The sequence below is a fragment of the Chiloscyllium punctatum genome, chromosome 31 (genome assembly GCF_047496795.1).
Source record: "Chiloscyllium punctatum isolate Juve2018m chromosome 31, sChiPun1.3, whole genome shotgun sequence".
In the NCBI taxonomy this organism is placed as follows: domain Eukaryota; kingdom Metazoa; phylum Chordata; class Chondrichthyes; order Orectolobiformes; family Hemiscylliidae; genus Chiloscyllium; species Chiloscyllium punctatum.
Genome location: NC_092769.1, coordinates 76,007,128 through 76,027,344, shown reverse-complemented (window position 1 = coordinate 76,027,344; position 20,217 = coordinate 76,007,128). Strand labels below are relative to the sequence as shown.

At 52.7% G+C, this 20,217-nt stretch overlaps 1 protein-coding gene across 4 annotated transcripts; it reads right to left on the bottom strand.

The window, feature by feature from the left end:
- LOC140456848 (fermitin family homolog 2-like) lies at nt 1-20,217 on the bottom strand. Of its 4 annotated transcripts, none has more exons than XM_072550780.1 (4): nt 20,143-20,217; nt 10,168-10,345; nt 1,428-1,661; nt 1-203 (listed from the first exon to the last, which is right to left on the bottom strand). In XM_072550780.1, the coding sequence occupies exons 2-4, from the start codon at nt 10,331-10,333 to the stop codon at nt 25-27; spliced, it is 579 nt and encodes a 192-aa protein (XP_072406881.1). In that variant the 5' UTR covers nt 10,334-10,345; nt 20,143-20,217; the 3' UTR covers nt 1-24. The 4 variants fall into 4 exon arrangements, with proteins under 4 accessions (XP_072406881.1, XP_072406879.1, XP_072406883.1 ...); XM_072550778.1 differs by lacking the exon at nt 20,143-20,217 and adding an exon at nt 19,867-20,106; XM_072550782.1 differs by lacking the exon at nt 20,143-20,217 and adding an exon at nt 16,165-16,347.

Sequence of the window (20,217 nt, the reverse complement as noted above, 5' to 3'; positions counted from 1 at the left end):
TCTCTCTCTCTCTCTCTTTCTCTCTCAGGTGTCAAGACCAGACGTTTGTACAGGGTCATTACTTTGTGTTCCTCGAGACGGGGTGAGACTTTCCAAATCCACCACCTCCTCCTCGGGTTCACTATCCCTCTCCTTTTTCTTCCTCCTCTGGTTGGGGTCATCTAGAGGTTTCAGCAGCGATAGCTCCTCTGGGTGACGGATATCTGAAAGGGGAAAGGAAGAGGCCAAGAGTGAGGGATGGGCTGGGTTCATTCACATGTATCTCTCAGAGCCCAGACCTGACAGACTGAGTACTACCCTGCACAGATCCAGAGTCGTTCTAGTGAAGGCACCCGAAACTTTCACTCTGCCTCCTCTCTCCACAGACGCTGCCGGACCTGCTTGGGTTTCTCCAGCTGTTCCCGATCCTGGTAAATCTCTCCACCGCGCTGTCACATTCGCTGCTAGGATATGGATTCCAGAATTGCACACAGTATTCTAACTGCGTTTGATGTTTTCTAATGGGGAGATTCCGGTGTTGAACTGTGGCAGACAGAGTCAGAAGTCACACAACTCCAGGATATGGTCCAAAAGGTTTATTCAACACCATCCCCGTGTCAGGGAAATGACTTTGGTACACTCCCAGAACCACCCCTCCGTCGCCAAAACAAAAACAGAAATTGCTGGAGAAACTCAGCAGGTCTGGCAGCATCTGTGGAAAGAGAGAGCAGAGTTAACATTGTGGATCCAGTGACTCACCGTCAGCTTAGTGCTGGGAATCTGGGATCGCATCTTCACTGGCAATTGGTGGGATTTTATCTCAAATTAAAATCTCCACCTGTCCAGCTAATTTCCCGGATGTGGCTGACTGTTCAGTGCCCTCGGGGGAGTTAAGGGGTTGGGTAATAAACGCTCGCTCAGCCTAAGACACCGATGTTCCACAGCCGAAGGGAAGGATGTGCCCGGCAGCTACATAAGAACCACTGTACTTGGCAAACAGGTCTAACCAGTTCACACCTACTGCTGGAGGGAAAGGGAAATTATCACCAGGATAGACGGAGGGAGGGTCAGCGCCGAGGGAGGGGGCACTGTTGGAGGGTCAGCGCAAGGGAAGGGGCACTGTTGGAGGATTAGCGTCGAGGGAGGGTGCACTGTCAGAGGGTCAGCGCTGAGGGAGGGGGCACTGTCAGAGGGTCAGCGCTAAGGGAGGGGGGCACTGTCGGAGGGTCAGCGCTGAGGGAGGGGGCACCGTCAGAGGGTCAGCGCCGAGGGAGGGGGCACTGTCGGAGGGTCAGCGCCGAGGGGAGTGCCGCACTGTCAGAGGGTCAGTGCTGAGGGAGGGGGCACTGTCGGAGGGTCAGTGCCGAGGGAGGGGGCACTGTCGGAGGGTCAGCGCCGAGGGAGGGGGGCACTGTCGGAGGGTCAGCGCCGAGGGAGGGGGGACTTACCGAGTATCTTACAGATGCCAATGATGGAGCTGAAGACGGGACAGGAGAAGCTGGCTTTCAGTTTGACCGTTTTGAGGTTGGGCAGCTGAAGACGCAATGACTTGTGCTGGGGGGTGAAAAGCAGCCTCGCATCTGCCTGGATTCCATATTTATCCAGAGTCCAGTTCGTTTTCAGAACCCAGCGATTCTTCTGTTCCCACCACAGCCCATGGTCCGACCAGTTCTTCTTTATCTCTGACAGACAGACAGACAGGAAACAAACAATCAACCTCATTGGACTTTCCGGGAATGAGGAGCAGTCTCCATCCCAACGTTCCCATTCCCTCCATCAGCTATAGAACAGTATCGGCATCACAGAGGCATGACTCACCCACTGACCATATCACCAACCTTCCAATAGCCTCCTCCCTATCCCTGTCACCCCCTCTAGCCCCTACACCCCCTCCTTATCACTGTAACCCCCTCCAGCCCCTACACCCCCTCCCTATCTCTGTCACCCCCTCCAGCCCCTACACCCCCTCCCTATGTCTGTAACCCCCTCCAGCCTCTACACCCCCCCCCCCCCCCTCCCCCCCCCCCTCCCTATCCCTGTCACCCCCTCTAGCCCCTACACCCCCTCCTTATCACTGTAACCCCCTCTTGCCCCTACACACCCTCCCTATCCCTGTCACCCCCTCCAAACCCTACCATCCCCTCCCTATCCCTGTCACTCCCTCCAACCCCTACAACCCCCTCCCTATCCCTGACACCCCCTCCAGCCCCTACACCCCCTCCCTATCTCTGTAACCCCTTCCAGCCCCTACCCCCCCTCCAACTCCTACACCCCCTCCCTATCTCTGTAACCCCCTATAGCCCCTACACCCCCTCCCTATCTCTGTCACCTTTTTCTGCCCCTACACCCCTTCCAGACATCTGCATTAATCCAATATTGCTTTGTCAGAGGTCAGTGCTGAGGGAGTGCCGCACTGTCGGAGGGTCAGTGCTGAGGGAGTGCCGCACTGTCAGAGGGTCAGCACTGAGGGAGCGGGCACTGTTGGAGGGTCAGTGCTGAGGGAGCGGGCACTGTCAGAGGGTCAGTGCTGAGGGAGTGCTGCACTGTCGGAGGGTCCAGTGCTGAGGGAGCGGGCACTGTCGGAGGGTCAGTGCTGAGGGAGCGGGCACTGTCGGAGGGTCAGTGCTGAGGGAGCGGGCACTGTCGGAGGGTCAGTGCTGAGGGAGCGGGCACTGTCGGAGGGTCAGTGCTGAGGGAGCGGGCACTGTCGGAGGGTCAGCGCTGAGGAACGGGCACTGTCGGAGGGTCAGCGCTGAGGGAACGGGCACTGTCGGAGGGGTCAGCGCTGAGGGAACGGGCACTGTCGGAGGGTCAGCGCTGAGGGAACGGGCACTGTCGGAGGGTCAGTGCTGAGGGAGCGGGCACTGTCGGAGGGTCAGCGCTGAGGGAACGGGCACTGTCGGAGGGTCAGTGCTGAGGGAGCGGGCACTGTCGGAGGGTCAGTGCTGAGGGGGGTGGGCACTGTCGGAGTTGCCATTATTTCAGATGAGACATTAAATGGAGAATCTAGCTTTTCTTTTTATTTGTTCCTGGGATAAGGGTGTCACTGGCTGGGCCCAGCACATATTACCCATCCTTTATTACCCAGAGGGCAATTCATAGTCAACCACATCGCTGTGGGTCTGGAGCCATGAGTAGGCCGAGGCCAGGTAAGGATGGTAGTTTCCTTCCCTAAAGGGCATTAGTCACCCAGATGGACCTTTCCAACAGATGGCGATGGATTCATGGCCACCATTAGACTCCGAATTCCAGACAGTTACTGAATTCAAATTGCACCATCTGCCATGGTGGGTTTCGAACCCGGATCCCCAGAACATTACTCCAGTCTAGTGATAATACCACTAGGCCATCACATCCCCTTGTTAGCAGGGACGGGGGGGGGGGGGGGGGGGGGGGAGGGGGACATCCCATATTCACTGCTGCAAGACGATAGGGGTGTGTGATGTTCTCCCTGGGGTCCCGAGGCTGATATTGAACCCTCGACCAACGTTGCTAAACACAGACGATCCAGGTCAGTCCCACATTGCTGTGCACGTGGGATCTTGCTGTGCAGCAACCGACTGCTGCAGTCTCTACCTTCCCAAACGAGCCCGCCGGTCAAAAAATAAAGTCCTTTACTGGCTGTTTCACACTTGGAGGGGGCCCGGTGTCCTCAAAGGCGCTCTTCAAATGTAGAGCTTTTACGGAGCAGCTCCTTGGCTAGTGATGGGGCTGGGAGGGGAGGGTTGTTGGATACGGACAAAAATAAAACTCAGTGATGGGGATAGGTGAGCGACTCTCTCCTGATAACCACTAATCTCCCTCCTTCATCCGGACCCAGACTGGAGTGTATCCCGGGACTCTGCTGGTGCCACAGAGAGACACACTCAGTATCTCTGACTATCCAGCCAGAGGCAGCTTGGGGGAAGGAGGATACTGATAAGGTGGGGGTGGGGGGGGGGGGGGGGCGGGAAATGACAGCCAATGCCTGATAACAGGCAGCTGCCTAGGAAAAGGGAAGCTCCCTCCAGGCTAACCACAGCTCTCCGATAGCCCAGCACTCAGAACCCACAATGACCTGTACTTCCAGCACCAGCAGCTCATAACACTGATAGTAACACAGCAAACAGGCCACTCCTCCCTCTGTCACCCACTACCCCCTCCAGATCCCACACCCCCTCCCTATCTCTGTCACCCCCTCCAGCCCCTCCCTATCTCTGTCACCCCCCTCCAGCCCCTACACCCCCTCCTTATCTCTGTCACCCCCTCCCTATCTCTATCACACCCTCCAGCCCCTCCACCCCCCTCCCTATCTCTGTAACCCCCCTCCAGCCCCTACACCCCCTCCCTATCTCTGTAACCCCCCTCCAGCCCCTACACCTCCTCCCTATCTCTGTAACCCCCTCCCAGCCCCTACACCCCCTCCCTATCTCTGTAACCCCTCCCAGCCCCTACACCCCCCTCCCTATCTCTGTCACCCCCTCCAGCCCCGACACCCCCTCCCTATCTCTGTAACCCCCCTCCAGACCCTACATCCCCATCCCATCTCTGTCACCCCCTCCAGCCCCTACACCCCCTCCTTATCTCTATCACACCCTCCAGCCCCTCCACCCCCTCCCTATCTCTGTAACCCCCCTCCAGCCCCTACACCCCCTCCCTATCTCTGTCACCCTTCCATCCTGTTCCCCAATCCTTCACCATCGTGGCTGACCATTCAACTCAACAGCCTCATACTGCTTTCTCCCCACAACCTTCGATCCCATTCGCCCCAAGTGTTATATCGAGCAATCTCTTGGACACATTCAATGATTTGTCCTCAACTCCTCCCTGTGGTAATGAATTCCACAGGCCCACCACTCTCTGGGTGAAGACATGTCTCCTCATCTGCGTCCTAAACCGTCCACCCTGAATCCTCAGACTGTGACCCTTGGTTCTGGATATACCCACCATCGGGAACACCCTGCCTGCATCTACCCTGGCTAGTCCTGTTCGAATTTTATTAGTCTCCATGAGATCACCCCTCACTCCTCTGGGCCATCCTAACCTAGTCAATCTCTCTGCATACGTCAGTCCCACCATCCCTGGAACCAGCCTGGGAAACCCTCACTGCACCCCTTCAGAGCAAGACCATCCTTCCCCAGGATGGGGGGTTCTGGAGGAGCTGATATGAAGGAGGATTTGAGGCCTAGGTCAGATCATCCATGATGTGATGTGAGGGCCAGCTGAGGGCTTGCCCTGTTCCTTAGCAATTGGGAATTGGGAGGGGCAGAGGGGTCAGGAGGGGGATAAAAAGGCAGCACCAGATTGGGATGGGGGGGGGACAGCATTCGTGCATGGGGCAATGTTGCCCCACGTCCAGACTGGGCGGGGCAGGGTCCCGACACCAGTCACCACCACTGGGAAATCCGGAAGCTACAAAATGCACAAAGTCATCAGATCTCAGCTCCCGGGGACCTGCGCTGTCGAACTCTCACAGGAACCCAAAGCATCAGCCCTCACCACTTCCTCAATCCACTCTCGGAGTCGCATCGACTGCCCCAGATCAGCGGGGAGGCCGTTCAGCTCCTCGCAAACACACTGGTTCCCCTGAACGAGCAAGTGCACCCAATTCCTCTTCTCTGGCTTCTCTCTTTATCCCTGCACCTTCCTCCCTCATAGTGTCATATTGGGGACTCTGGGTCTGTACTGGGTGGAGTTTAGCAGGACGGTGGGGGGGGTAGTGGGGGAGGAAATTGGACTGAAACGTACAGAACACTGAGTGGCCTGGATGGAGTGGAGAAGCTGTTTCCAGCGGGGTAGAACCAGGACCTCAGGGTGAAGGGACGGGGATGAGGAGGAATCACTTCAGCCAGAGGGTGGGGGATCTGTGGAGCTCGTGCCTGTAGAGGGGTGTGGAGGCCAAGTCATTGCGTGTACTTGAGACAGAGATGGATAGAGCCTTGACTGGTGAGGGGGTCAGGGGTTACAGGGAGAAGGCGGGAGAACGGGGTTGTGAGACACATCAGCCGCGATCGATGAGCTGAATGGTCTAACTCTGATCTTCTCCCACAGGCAGTACACTCCCGAAACCTCGGGCCCCCTCCTGTGTCCATTTTCTCCATCCTAAGTCCGTGCTCCCCTCCTCCCGGGTTCTTCCTGCTTCGGCGACTGGGAGCAGTCTCCTCTCTGTCGACTCTGTCCCAGGCCCTCTCCCTGTCCACCCACTCGCGAGGAGGATGGACCCAACCCCCCCCACCCCCTCCCCCACGGGTCCCCCAGGACTTCCTCACTATCGGTCCTGCCGACCCTTTCGAAGGCGGATAGAATCCTCAAGATGTGCAGCACGGAAACATACCCTTCGGCCCAACTCGTCTGTGCTGCCCAGATATCCCAACCTAATCCAGTCCCATTTGCCAACACTTAAGAGTATAACAGTGTGGAAACAGGCCCTTTGGCCCAACAAGTCCACACCGACCCTCCGAAGAGCAACCCACCCAGACACATTCCCCTACATTTACCCCTTCACCTAACACTACAGGCAATTTAGCACGGCCAATTCACCTAACCTGCACATCTTTGGATTGTGGGAGGAAACCAGGGCACCTAGAGGAAACCCACACAGACATAGGGCGAATGTGCAAACTCCACACAGTTTGCCCGAGGCGGGAATTGAACCTGGGTCCCTGGCGCTGTGAGGCATCAGTGCTAACCACTGTGCCACCCATTTGATCCCATATCCCTCCAAATCCTTCCTATTCATATACCCATCCAGATACCTTTTAAATGTTGTAATTGTACCAGCCTCCACCACTTCCTCTGGCAGCTCATTCCATACACACACCATCCTCTGCATGAAAAAGTTGCCCCTTAGGTCTCTTTTATATCTTTCCCCTCTCATCCTAAACCTATGCCCCTCTAGTTCTGGATTCCCCCATCCCATTTATTTACCCTATCCACGCCCCTCATGATTTTATAAACCTCTGTAAGATCACCCCTCAGCCTCTGACACTCCAGGGAAAACAGCCCCAGCCTATTCAGCCTCTCCCTATGGCTCAAATCCTGTGTGTGTGTGTGAAGCGGGTGAAAAATTGGACTTAGGACACACAGTCGGTTGTTGGGGGGGGGGGGGGGGGGGGGGAGGAATGAAGGAATACCAGAGTTGTAACTCGCATTGACACGTTTCCCAACTCTCCCTATCCCCTCCCGCTCCCCTTTCACTCCCGGCCAAAGCTACAAAATGGCCGAACTGGCTGTAGGCTAGAGGTGGTGTCTCCGGGTCTGGAGATCTGCGTCCCCAGTCTCTTTTCACTTCGGCTTCCGCCCACAGCCAGCCCTTTCCCTGCTGCAGAGGCCTCCAGTCAGGGTTGCCCTCCTCCCCCAACCTCCACCACCACCACGTGACTCCCCAGGCTAGGCTGCCATTCCCCTTCTGCTCTGCGTTCCGCTGACAGCTCGGAACCACATCCTTCCGCTCAGGCACACAAGTTAAAAACACAGCGAGCGAAGCAGAGCAACCCGCGGAGGGTGGGGCTACTCAGGGGCCACCAACTCAGGCTGCGGCCTAGTCCAAAAATAGACCCTCTGTGCGATTATCCGCATCAGAGGGGCCGACATGTGACTCCAGACCCACCGTGAGGTGGGGCCGGGGGTGGGAATATTGTGGGATCAGGGGGAGGAATTAATACCAGGCCCGGCCACACCAAACCTTTAAAGAGTGGTCATCTTCTAGGCTCCCTGTTCTTAGTAAAAACATGAAAGGGAGGATTCTCTCATTCATCATACAAACCTTACTGTGTGGAAGCGGGCCATTCAGCCCATTGAGTCCACATTGACCCCCCAAAAAGCAGCCCACCCTATCCTTCTATTTTCCAAGGCCAATCCACCCTAAACTGCACATCTTTGGACTGCGGGAGGAAACCGGAGCACCCGGAGGAAACCCACGCAGACACGGGGAGAATGTGCAAACTCCACACAGTCACTCGCCTGAGGGTGGGATCAAACCCGGGTCCCCAACGCCACAAGGCAACAGTGCTAACCACTGAGCCATAGTGTTGGAGAGAGACAAGTGGTGTAGGTTTAACCAGAGGGTCACCACATTTCTGGTGAGGGTGGGAGGACAACCCTTCATGGTAACCTGAACCAGTGCAGGAATTGAACTTACACTATCAACATCGCTGTATCACCCCTAACCAACCATCCAGCCAACTGAGCTAACTGACTGTACAGGACATTGATTTGGCTGCTTTTGGAATACTGCGTTCAGTTCTGGTCTCCCTGCTATAAGAAGGATGTTGTGGAACTTGAAAGAGATCAGAAAAGATTTACAAGGATGTTGCCAGGGTTGGAGGGTTTGAGCTATAGGGAGAGGCTGAACAGGCTGGGGCTGTTTTCCCTGGAGCGTCAGAGGCTGAGGGGTGACCTTATAGAGGTTTACAAAATTATGAGGGGCATGGATAGAGTAAATAGACAAAGTCTTTTCCCTGGGGTCGAGGAAGAGTCCAGAACTAGAGGGGCATAGGTTTAGGGTGAGAGGGGAAAGATATAAAAAAAAGATCTAAGGGGCAACTTTTTCACACAGAGGGTGGTACATGTATGGAATGAGCTACCAGAGGAAGTGGTGGAAGCTGGTACAATGACAATATTTAAGAGGCATTTGGATGGGTATATGAATAGGAAGGGTTTGGAGGGATATGGGCCGGGTGCTGGCAAATGGGATTGGATTAGGTTGGGAATATCTGGTCAGCATGGACAGGTTGGGCCGAAGGGTCTGTTTCTGTGCTGTACATCTCGATGATTCCGGAACCCCATTCTTTGGGAGTGCCCACTGCACGATAGAGTTTGTTTTCCAAGTTAGCTGTAACTAACCAGGGGGTTATGAAGATTTCATTCTGTCTAATTATTGGTTACTGTGCAACAATGGCCAGTTGCATTTCTGAGGGAGATTTACCCTAGAGGCCATATAGCACCCATACCCCTTCAACTAACCCCAGACCTAACACTGGGGGAAAATACCCCTTCAGTTAAACCAAGGAAGGTTGAGTCTGATTGCTCCAGGCGTTTTCTGAGGAATGTGTTAGAGTTTGATCTGTTTTTTTGACAAGTCCAAACAGATGTGATGTGTCTAAATGTGTATTTGCGAAGAATTGGGAACCACACATCAATATAAATAGCTTCCTGAATTTGCAACTGCGCCACACTGCAAGACTGACTGACAGTCTTATAATAGACCATCAGTGAAACGCTGGTTTAAATTTAAACAATGCTTGTTGGTTAGCTGTCAGTCATCATTTAACTGGTGCATCCCCCCCCCCCAGGGCCAGTCAGATCCCACTTTCCAGCCTTCAGCACTCTCCTCCCGCACAGTCTAACTCTTGCACACTCCCCCACCCCCAGCAGCACAGAAACAGACCCTTCGGTCCAACCAGTCTGTGCTGACCCTAACCCCAAACTAAACTAGTCCCAGCTGCCTCACTCCTGGCCCATATCCCTCCAATCCTTTTCCTATCCAGGTCCTTATCCAAAATGTCTTTTAAATGTTGGAACTGTCCCCACACCCACCACTCCCTCAGCAGGTCTGTTCCACAAAGATGTCCAGCAGGGAAACAGACCCTTCAGCCCAACTCACCCATGCCAACCAGATACCCTAACCTAATCCAGTCCCATTTGTCAGCACTTGGCTCATATCCCTCCAAATCCTTCCTATTCATGTATCCATCCAGATGCCTTTTAAATGCTGTACCAGCCTCCACCACTTCCTCTGGCAGCTCATTCCATACACACACCACCCTCCGCGTGAAAAAGTTGCCCCTCAGGTCCCCGCTCACCTTTAACCTATGCCCTCTAGTTTTGGCCTCCCCACCCCAGGGGTAAAGCTATTTTCCCTATCCACGCCCCTCATGATATTACGAACCTTTATAAGGTCGTCCCTCAGCCCCAGCCTCTCTCTTAAAGCTTCTTGCAAATTGCGCTGCAAGTCAAAAAAAAATCCTCCGACAGAACATGTCTTTTATCTACTTCCCCTGAGCGGCCAAATAACTATTTACCGCGAGCAACATAATACATTCTGTGGCATTGCATTCATACACAGAGGTCCTTTACCAAGCCTGGTCTTTCAGACCACTGACTGCAACTGTGGTTGACTTTGGACAGGTGACTGGGTTTGAGATGACAATCCCAGGCCTTGTACCCCCGGTCTCACTGACGCTGACCGTCAGATTTGTTGGTGCTTACCGATTTTCTCCACAAGTTGAAGGATGACACCACCGATGTGCACATCGCCGTTCACTCTCAAGGTGATGGGATCCGCCTCAGGACCCAATTCTTCCACAGCGATCTTCAGCTCCCATGATGCATCTATGTAGTCCCCGCTGGAAGTCTTGATGCCCCCGTGCGCCATCGTTCAACATCCCTGGCAACAGCAAAAAAGCAAGCGAATCAGTCAAACCCATGGCCAGCCCGCACCGAGACCGGTTCAATCCAGCTCACTGAGTGTGGTCAAGAAGGATCTCAGATTATAAAGGGGCTATTGGGAGAAGGTGGGCGTCGAGATTGGGATTGGATCCGATTCTACTGAACGCTGGAGCAGACTTGAAGGAATACCGTGTTCAAATCTGCTTCTCCCTGCTATCGGTAGGATGTGAAACTTGGAAGGTTTACAAGGACGCTGGAGGGTTTGAGCTACAGGGCTGTAGGCTGGGGCTATTTTCCCTGGAGGCTGAGGGGTGACCTTATAGAGGTTTATAAAATCATGAGGGGACATGGATAGGATAGATAGACAATGTCTTTTCTCTGGGGTTGGGGAGTCCAGAACTAGAGGTCATAGGTTTAGGGTGAGAGGGGAAAGATTTAAAAGGGACCTAAGGGGCAACTTTTTCATGCAGAGGGTGGTGTGTGTGTGTGGAATGAGCTGCCAGAGGAAGTGGTGGAGGCTGGTACAATTACAGCATTTAAAAGGCATCTGGAAGGGTATATGAATAGGAAAGGTTTAGAGGGATATGGGCCAAGTGCTGGCAAATGGGACAAGATTAGGTTAGGATATCTGGTCGGCACAGACGAGTTGGACCAAAAGGTCTGTTTCCATGCTGTACATCTCTCTGACCAAAAGGTGTACTCCTGCTGCTGGTTTCTATGGTTTCCATGAGGTGACACTTGAGAAGACTGGGCCCTACATTCTTTGGAGTTTAGAATTATAAAGAAAATAACACTCTTACAGGGGGGTGGTCACTCCCCCGATCTTGGGTGGGGAGGTCACAAGCAACTCAGGATAAGGGGCTGGCCATTTTGGACTGAGAGGAGGGGGAGTATTTTCCCTCAGAGAGTGGGGAATCGGGGGAGGGTAGGGTTGGCTCAGTCACAGAGCGTGTTCAAGATGGAGGCCGAGAAGATTCTTGATAGTAGGGACATGAAGGGACGGTGAGGGGAAAATGGTGTTGAAGTAAGAGATCTGCTTGAACAAGGTTACGGGAGAAATAGCCCAGCTTCCTGCACCTATGTTCACTGTAGCAGGAACTCAGAAATCAAGAGGGAGAGAGGAAAGGATGAGTGTTAGAGGTTGGCTGCGGGGGTGGAAGGTTAGGTGGAGCAGGTTTAGCTGATACCCACTGGTGTTTAGTAGTATGAGAGGTGATCTTATTGACGCCAATAATGGTCAGGGGGGTGGGAGGGTGCTTTAACAGGGTCCTACCTGGGCAAAGCGCGGACAATAATGGAGCATCCCATTAAAGATGAAGATAAGGATGAATTTCTTCGCTCTGAGTGCGGAGAGTCTGTGGAATTCTCACTCCCCCAGAGAGGGTTTGGGTCTTGGGGATGGTGGGGGAGGGTGACTGATCATAGTCAACGCCACTTTCGTGTGGTTTCTGATTGACAATGGTTTTGGAGGAGGTGAAGGGTCACCCCTATAGGTCTGCTACGATCTGATCGAATGGGGTAGCAGAGGCTGGAAGGGCTCAATGGCCTACTCCTGCTCCTTTTTTTAAAAAGAAAGATTTTATTCATATGGAGCTTGGGACATCCTCATGACATACGTGTACACACACACACACGCACACCCACAAATTAGTCCATGCTACTCCACAGGATGCCCACCATATTGTGTTTCTCTGCATGTTGGTTGGTTGCTATGGCCCACCTTTAAGTGGATGACCTTTATTTGGGCCTGGGGTCAAAGGGCAGAGTTGATCAGATTGTGAAACAACCTAAACTCTGCTGAAGATACTTCACGGTGAGTTCCCATCAGGACACACGTGCAAGAGATCCACATTTCAGGTGGTCACAACCACTTACCCGACGGGGAACCAGATTGGTAGTTGGATGGCGACTGGCTGAACTGTTGCCGTGGGGAACAGCAAGTCTCCTGGTTCGTTAATAATTTGGTGATTCTTGGGCTTGTCCCAATGGCTGTGAGAGATGTTGGCTAATGGACCCCTATTTTCAGCAATAGGCTTCTCAGGAGGTCTCTCCGAACGGAGTCACTCTGATTAACGGGCAGTGTTCAGGAATGGGGGGGAAGTGAGGGATCAGAGCTGCTCCCACTGTCTGGTGTGAGTGGCCCATTCTCCTGCTATCCCCCAGCTGGTGAATGGAAGACCTTGGAGTTAGGCCTTCCCAGTTTAATGTGTCTGACTTACATCCGTTTGTCCTTCCAGCTGGAAGGCCAGGGCTACGATAAGGAACACACACACAGAGGGAATTGTTTGCTGTGTTTTATTAACTGGGTGTGACTGTGATTGCCAACAGAATGACACACAACAAACATAAAAACGGCAGAAATCAAGAGTCACACACCACACTGGAGGTATAATGGGCCATAGCACATGTACCCAGCTCTCCCACTGCTCTGTCAGCACCGACCCTCCCACAGTGCCCGCTCCCCCAGCACTGACCCTCCCACAGTGCCCGCTCCCCCAGCACTGACCCTCCCACAGTGCCCGCTCCCCCAGCACTGACCCTCCCACAGTGCCCGCTCCCCCAGCACTGACCCTCCCACAGCGCCCGCTCCCCCAGCACTGACCCTCCCACAGCGCCCCCTCCCTCAGCACTGACCCTCCCACAGCGCCCCCTCCCTCAGCACTGACCCTCCCACAGCGCCCCCTCCCTCAGCACTGACCCTCCCACAGCGCCCCCTCCCTCAGCACTGACCCTCCCACAGCACCCACTCCCTCAGCACTGACTCTCCCGACACCTGCCACGTTCTGGGATAACGAACTATACAGGTTAACGACCCTTTCAGAGAAGTAACATCTGCTCTTCTCTATTCTAAATCAGCCAACTCCTTCGAATGATGACCTCATGTTATAGATCGCCCCAGATGAGAAAACATCTTCTCTCTAGATCCTTCATCAATCCCTTTGAACATCTTGTATACCTCAATTAGATCACCCCTTCTCCTTGGAAACTTCAGTAGATATTGTCCTGAACTGCAGAATCTGTCTGGCATGATCAGCAGCAGAACCTATAAGGTTAGGTAAGACGATGAAAGTTTGGCAGGTGGGCTGTAATGTAGAAAAATATGAGATTGTCCACTTTGGTGGGAAGAAGAGAGAGGATTCTTTAAGTAGAAAGAAAGAGAGAATGTGGAAAGTTTTGGTACAGAATGATTTAGGCGAACTGGTAAATGAATCAATAACTCAGCATTTTGCCAGAGTAAGTCATAGAGTCATAGAGATGTACAGCATGGAAACAGACCCTTTAGTCCAACCCGTCCATGCTGACCAGATATCTCAACCCAATGTAGTCCCACCTGCCAGCACCTGGCCCATATCCCTCCAAACCCTTCCTATTAATATCCCCATCCAGATGCCTTTTAAATGTTGCAATTGTACCAGCCTCCACCACTTCCTCTGGCAGCTCATTCCATACACATACCACCCTGGAGTGGAAAAAGTTGCCCCTTAGGTCTCTTTTATATCTTTCCCCTCTCACCCTAAACCTATGCCCTCTAGTTCTGGACTCCCCCGCCCAGGGAAAAGACTTTGTCTATTTATCCTATCCATGTCCCCTCATGATTTTATAAACCTCTATAAGGTCACCCTTCAGCCTCCGACGCTCCAGGGAAAACAGCCTCTCCCTGTAGCTCAAACCCTCCAACCCTGGCAACATCCTTGTAAATCTTTTCTGAACCTTTCAAGTTTCACAACATCTTTTCGACAGTAATTAGGAAGGCAAATGAAATTTCGGGTCTTTGTTCAAGTGGAGGCCTTGTTATAGCTGGGAGAAAGTGAGGTCTGCAGATGCTGGAGATCAGAGTCAAGAGTGTGGTGCTGGAAAAGCACAGCAGGTCAGGCGGCATCCGAGGAGCAGGAGAATTGACATTTTGCTCTTCATCAGGAATGTGCCAGTCATTATGCCCGAAGCGCCGACTCTCCTGCTCCTTGGATGCTGCCTGACTGGTTGTGCTTCTCCAGCACCACACACTGCAGCCTTGCTATACAACTGTACAGGGCGAGGTGGAGACTGTATCCGACAGACTGTGTACAGTCCCAGCCTCCTTCCTCCAGGAGGGAGATCCTTGCATTGGACACGGTTCTGAGCAGGTTGATCCCTGGGACACAGGGGTTAGTGCTGTGGACCTGTATCCATTGACATTTCAAAGAGGGAGAGATGACCTTATTGAAAATGCTACGACCCCAGAAAGAGATTGAGGGGGTGGGTGCTGGGATAATGTTACCCAAACCCCCTCCTCGGGGATAACTAGAAAGGGCAGGGGGACGGTTTCAGAGGGTCATAAGCGCTTGGAATCCTCTTCCCGAGAGAACAGTGGAAGTTGGTTCATTGAATGTATTCAGAGCTGGGTTCGGCAGATTTTTGATTGACAAAGGAATCAAGGATTTTTGAGTTGGGGGGGGGGGTGGAGGGAGCAAACAGGAGTTGAGGCTACACCAATGATCAAATTGAATGACAGAACAGGCTCAAGGGACTGAATGGCCTCTTCCAGTTCTGACTAATTCTTAACATTCAATGGTATTCCCATGATCGAATCCCCCACCATCAACATCCTGGGGGTTACCATTGACAAGAAACTCTACCGGACTCACCACATCAACCCAGCGGCTCCAAGAGCAGGTCAGAGGCTGGGAATCCTACAGCGAGTAACTCCCCTCCTGACTCCCCCCCCCAAAGTCTGTCCCACCATCTACAAGGCACAAGGCAGGAGGGTGAGGGAACACACCCCACTTGCCCCTGGGTGGGGGCAGCTCCAACAACACTTAAGAAGCTCGACACCTTCCATGGACAAAGCAGCCCCCGCTGGATTGGCCCCACACCAACAAACACCCACTCCCTCCCTCCCTCCTTCCCCCCACCCTGATGCTCAGTAACAGCAGTGTGTACCAGCTACAAGATACACTGCAGAAACTCCCCAGAGATCCTCAGGCAGCACCTTCCAAACCCACGGCCACTTCCATCCAGAAGGACAAGGGGCAGCAGATACATGGGAACACCACCCCCTGCAAGTTCCCCTCCGAGCCCCTCACCATCCCGACTTGGAAATATCTCACCGTTCCCTCAGTGTGGCTGGGTCAGAATCCTGGGATTCCCTCCCTAAGGGACACTGTGGATGCGGCTACACTATACTCTCAGCAGCGGTTCAAGACGGCAGCTCACCCCCACCTTCACAAAGGGGCAATTAGCGATGGGGCAATGAATACTGGACACCCACAAAGCCATGAATGGTTAAAGAAAGTGCAAACCAGATTGAATGAGGCTTGGCCTGGGAGAGCCAGGGATGGTCTGGGGAGGGAGGTGATGCTTTGGCTTTTTGACAGAGTTGTTCCAGAAATCTCGGAAGGAATTCGCAATTCCACACCCGACACAAGATGTGAGGGAGAGAGAGGAGAGTTGGAGATGACTCTCATGTTTTGCCCCTACACCCCTCTCATGACCCTTGGGCTGTTTATCGGCTTCCATCTTGTGAACACTGGCCTTGTCACTAAGATGTCCTCCATGCTCTCCCCCCAACCCCTGGTTAAAAGTCACGCGCTTCAAAAGCAGGCCACATGAACAAGGAACTCCCTGAGGTTGAGGGGGGAGGGGGGTTGTGGACGGGTGTGAAGTCGAGGAATATGAAGGGGAAGGGTGCTGTGGGGGCAGGGGTGGGAGGTGAGGGACAGTGTTGTGTACGGAAGAGGTTGGGGGAGGGGAGTGGGGATGGTGGTGAGGGAGAAAGGACATTCTTTTACATACCGCTGGACCCAACCCTACCGACCCCACCCTCTCAGCGAGCCTCACCCCAGACTCACAGAAGAAATGTTGCCTGTTGATCACGATCGGGCAGTTAGACTCGCCACAACATCCTGCCCGTGCCTCGGGATCAGAGCGTCTTTCACAACGACAGCAGCTGTAATAGGAAGGAGCGAGTACGTGGCCTTCCTCCCACCCCCAGCCTCTGAGCGGTTGAGTTCCTCTGGCTATTTATATCGAACGAATGACGACGCAATTCCTCAACTCGGTCGGATCGCAGCAGTTGCCCAGCTCCCGCCTCGGTGGAATGTAAAGTTTCGGACTGGCTACCCCCACCCTCCACCACCGAGTAAATTTAACCAAAACCGTGCCCCTCGAACGCTCCAGCTGTGGCTTCCGTTCAGTTCCAAACCCCCGCCCCCACCATCTCCCTGCCTCTGGTTTTCCACTTTCAATCCACGACGCCTCTTGACCTTTTTGTTAGGTCTCGACAGCCCACCCACCCTCTCAGTGTGGGGGCTGCTTGGGCAAAGAGAAGGGATTGGGGGTGGGGGAAGGTAGGGTGGGGAGGTGGGCAGTCATAGACTCCCTACAGTGTGGAAACAGGCCCTTTGGCCCAACAAGTCCATACAGACTCTCCGAAGGGTAACCCAACCAGACCCATTCCCCATTATTCTACATTTTACCCCTGACTAATGCGCCTAACCTACACATCCCTGAACACTACGGGCAATTTAGCATGGTCAATCCACCCTAACCCACACATCCCTGGGCACTATGGGACAATTTCCCATGGCCAATCCACCCTAACCTGCACAACCCTGGGCACTATGGGGCAAGTTAGCACGGCTAATCCACCCTAACCTGCACATCCCTGGGCACTATGGGGCAATTTAGCACGGCCAATCCACCCTAACCTACACATCCCTGAATACTATGGGCAATTTAGCATGGCCAATTCACCCTAACCTACACATCCCTGAATACTATGGGCAATTTAGCATGGCCAATTCACCCTAACCTACACATCCCTGGGCACTATGGGCAATTTAGCATGGTCAATCCACCCTAATCCACACATCCCTGAATACTATGGGCAATTTCCCATGGCCAATCCACCCTAACCTGCACATCCCTGGGCACTATGGGGCAATTTAGCACGGCCAATCCACCCTAACCTACACATCCCTGAATACTATGGGCAATTTAGCATGGCCAATTCACCCTAACCTACACATCCCTGGGCACTATGGGCAATTTAGCATGGCCAATTCACCCTAACCTACACATCCCTGAATACTATGGGCAATTTAGCATGGTCAATCCACCCTAATCCACACATCCCTGGGCACTATGGGACAATTTCCCATGGCCAATCCACCCTAACCTGCACAACCCTGAATACTATGGGGCAAGTTAGCACGGCCAATCCACCCTAACCTGCACATCTCTGGACACTGTGGGACAATTTCCCATGGCCAATCCACCCTAACCTGCACATCCCCAGACACTATGGGACAATTTCCCATGACCAATCCACCCTAACCTGCACAACTTTGGACTGTGGGAGGAAACTGAAGCATCTGTAGGAAACCCCTGCAGACATGGGGAGAACGTGCAAACTTCATATCGACAATTGCCTGAGGGTGGGATCAAACCAGGGTCCCTGGCACTGGGAGGCAGCAAATGCTAACCACTGAGGCTAATACATCCACCCATGGGGTCTGGATGAGTTCATTCAGATTAATAGCTGCACGTATGACAACAGGACCTCTCTTCCTCTCAGAGCTATCTTGAGGGTGGGAGGTGGTGGTAATGTTCCATTGAGTCAATGTTTCCAGCATGGCAGGAGGGTGAGTCACTAGAGGGACAGAATTGGGCAAAAAAATCCAAGAGGGGAGAGGAAGAGAATGATTGATTTGAGGCAGTGATTTGTTGTGATCTGGGACAGCTACCTGAAAGGGAGGGGAGGAGTGTAGCAGATTCAACTGGAACTTTCAAAACTGGGTAAATGATTGAAAAAGAGCTGCCATTTCCTTGATCAGCTCAATGGCCTGATCCTGTATCACATGATGTTTCATGAGTTTAACTTCTGGGTTTTATTTTTAAAAAGTTGATATCAATCTGACAGTTACAACATGACATAATCGTCCTTTCTCCTTCCCATTCATCGGAAGTGTCTCATTTCAGTGAGTTAACCATTCAACTGAATATCCTGAATGAAATAATGCTCTCATCAACATTCAATAGCCCAGTTTCCACACACACACGCACAGGGAGGCGATGTAGGGACTGGAGGGGGGTGACAGAGATAGGGAGGGGATGTAGGGAATGGAGGGGGTGTAGGGGCCGGAGGGGGTGACAGAAATAGGGAGGGGGTGTAGGGGCTGGAGGGGGTGACAAAGAAAGGGAGGGGGTAGGGGCTGGAGGGGGTTACAGAGATCAATACAGAATGGGTGAAATTATTTGACAACCATTCTGATCTGCCGATGGTCACCCTGGAGGGTCAGGGCGGGAGGTTTGTGTGTACCTGCAATGACAATGGCGGTGTAATCTGGGAACACAGTCCCTCCCTCCTGCCCTGATAATGAAAGAGGATACAGACAGATTACAAGCGCAGGCTTAAAGGGACTCTTATGGGGGAGTGATGTTGCCCCCAACTGTGAGACAGAAGAGCTCCACGACCAACCTGCTTCTAATGTGCTTAACAATATATTCCTTAAAATTCATGCTAATATTTCTAAAAGTCTACAAAGTGCTTTGTAATCTGTAATTTAAATTTGTAAATGGCACTCTAGTAGAACCAGCTAGGGGCGTTCATCAGAATCAGGAAGGGACTGTTGGTTGGATTGAGTAAATGAGGGAGGAAAGTGTTCCCAGGGACAAGAGGGTTGGTCACCAGAGGGACATGGATTAGAATCATCGAGATGTACAGCTCAGAAACAGACCCTTCGGTCCAAATCATCCATGCCGACCAGATATCCTGAACTAATCTAGTCCCATTTGCCCTATATCCCTACTTCCTATTCATATACCCATCCAGATGCCTTTTAAATGCTGTCATTGTACCAGCCTCCACCACATCCTCTGGCAGCTCATTCCACACATGCACCACCCTCTGTGTGAAAACGTTGCTCCTTAGGTCCCTTTTATATCTTTCCCCTCTCACCCTAAACCTAGTTCTGGACTCCCCCACCCTAGGGGAAAGACCTTGTCTACTTACCCTATCCATGTCCCCTCATGATTTTATAAACCTCTATAAGGTCACCCCTCAGCCTCCGACACACCAGGGAAACAGCCCCAGCCTATTCAGCCTCTCCCTTTAGCTCAAACCCTCCAACGACCTAGTAAAACCTTTCTGAACCCTTTTAAGTTTCACAACATCCTTCTTATTGCAGGGCAACCAGAATTGTTGGACTGAAGGGGATTGGGAAAAGAACTCGAGGGAGGGATGAGGAGAAATTTGGTGCTGATTTCAGAACCCCAGTACCTGGAAGGCTGGTGGAAAGACTCAAGTGACAACATGAATTGAATGGATAAAAGCTCGAAAAGGCAACATTTGCAAGGCAAAGTGGAAATAATTGGAGTGGTCTAGATTCGATGGGCTGAACAGCAGCCTCTAGCACTGTGTGAGGCTACAATGCAATTCCGCTCGTCCTCTCGATGTTACAAACGCGTCTCAATCAAGCAGCCCCCATGAAACAGCAAGTTGATTTAAAGCCCCTTCCCTTCCACAGGTTAAAGTCTCACCAGTTCGCCCAGGGTCCGGCTGCTCCTGGTCACAGTTGCTGGTAAATCGGCGAGCAAGTGTCTTTTCCTCGTTAAGCATGTGCCAGAAATGAAGATTTCCGGCTCGCTTCTCAGTCTCTTCTCTCTCTCTGAGCAGGGCGTTTCCCACCAATTTCAAACATGCAAGCAGTTTCCGTTAAGGGAGAAGTTTGTCCACTCCGGACCCTGGTTTCTTTTTAGGTAAAATTGATTGCCCTCCTGCAGCTCACTGCAGTTAAAAAAAAAGCTTCAACTTACCTGTAGTGAGTTCCAGACTAACTACTGGGCAAGTTTTGCAATCTCGAGGTGGTGACTGTGCAATCGATGCAGTAG

Bases quoted from the DNA above. Each gene is read 5' to 3' on its own strand.
- LOC140456848 (XM_072550780.1), bottom strand. From the start codon at position 10,333: ATGGCGCACGGGGGCATCAAGACTTCCAGCGGGGACTACATAGATGCA. The intron at 1,662-10,167 runs GTAAGCACCAAC...TCTGTCTGTCAG, and splicing joins TCAACTTGTGGAGAAAATCG to AGATAAAGAAGAACTGGTCG. The intron at 204-1,427 runs GTAAGTCCCCCC...TTCCCCTTTCAG, and splicing joins TGGCATCTGTAAGATACTCG to ATATCCGTCACCCAGAGGAG.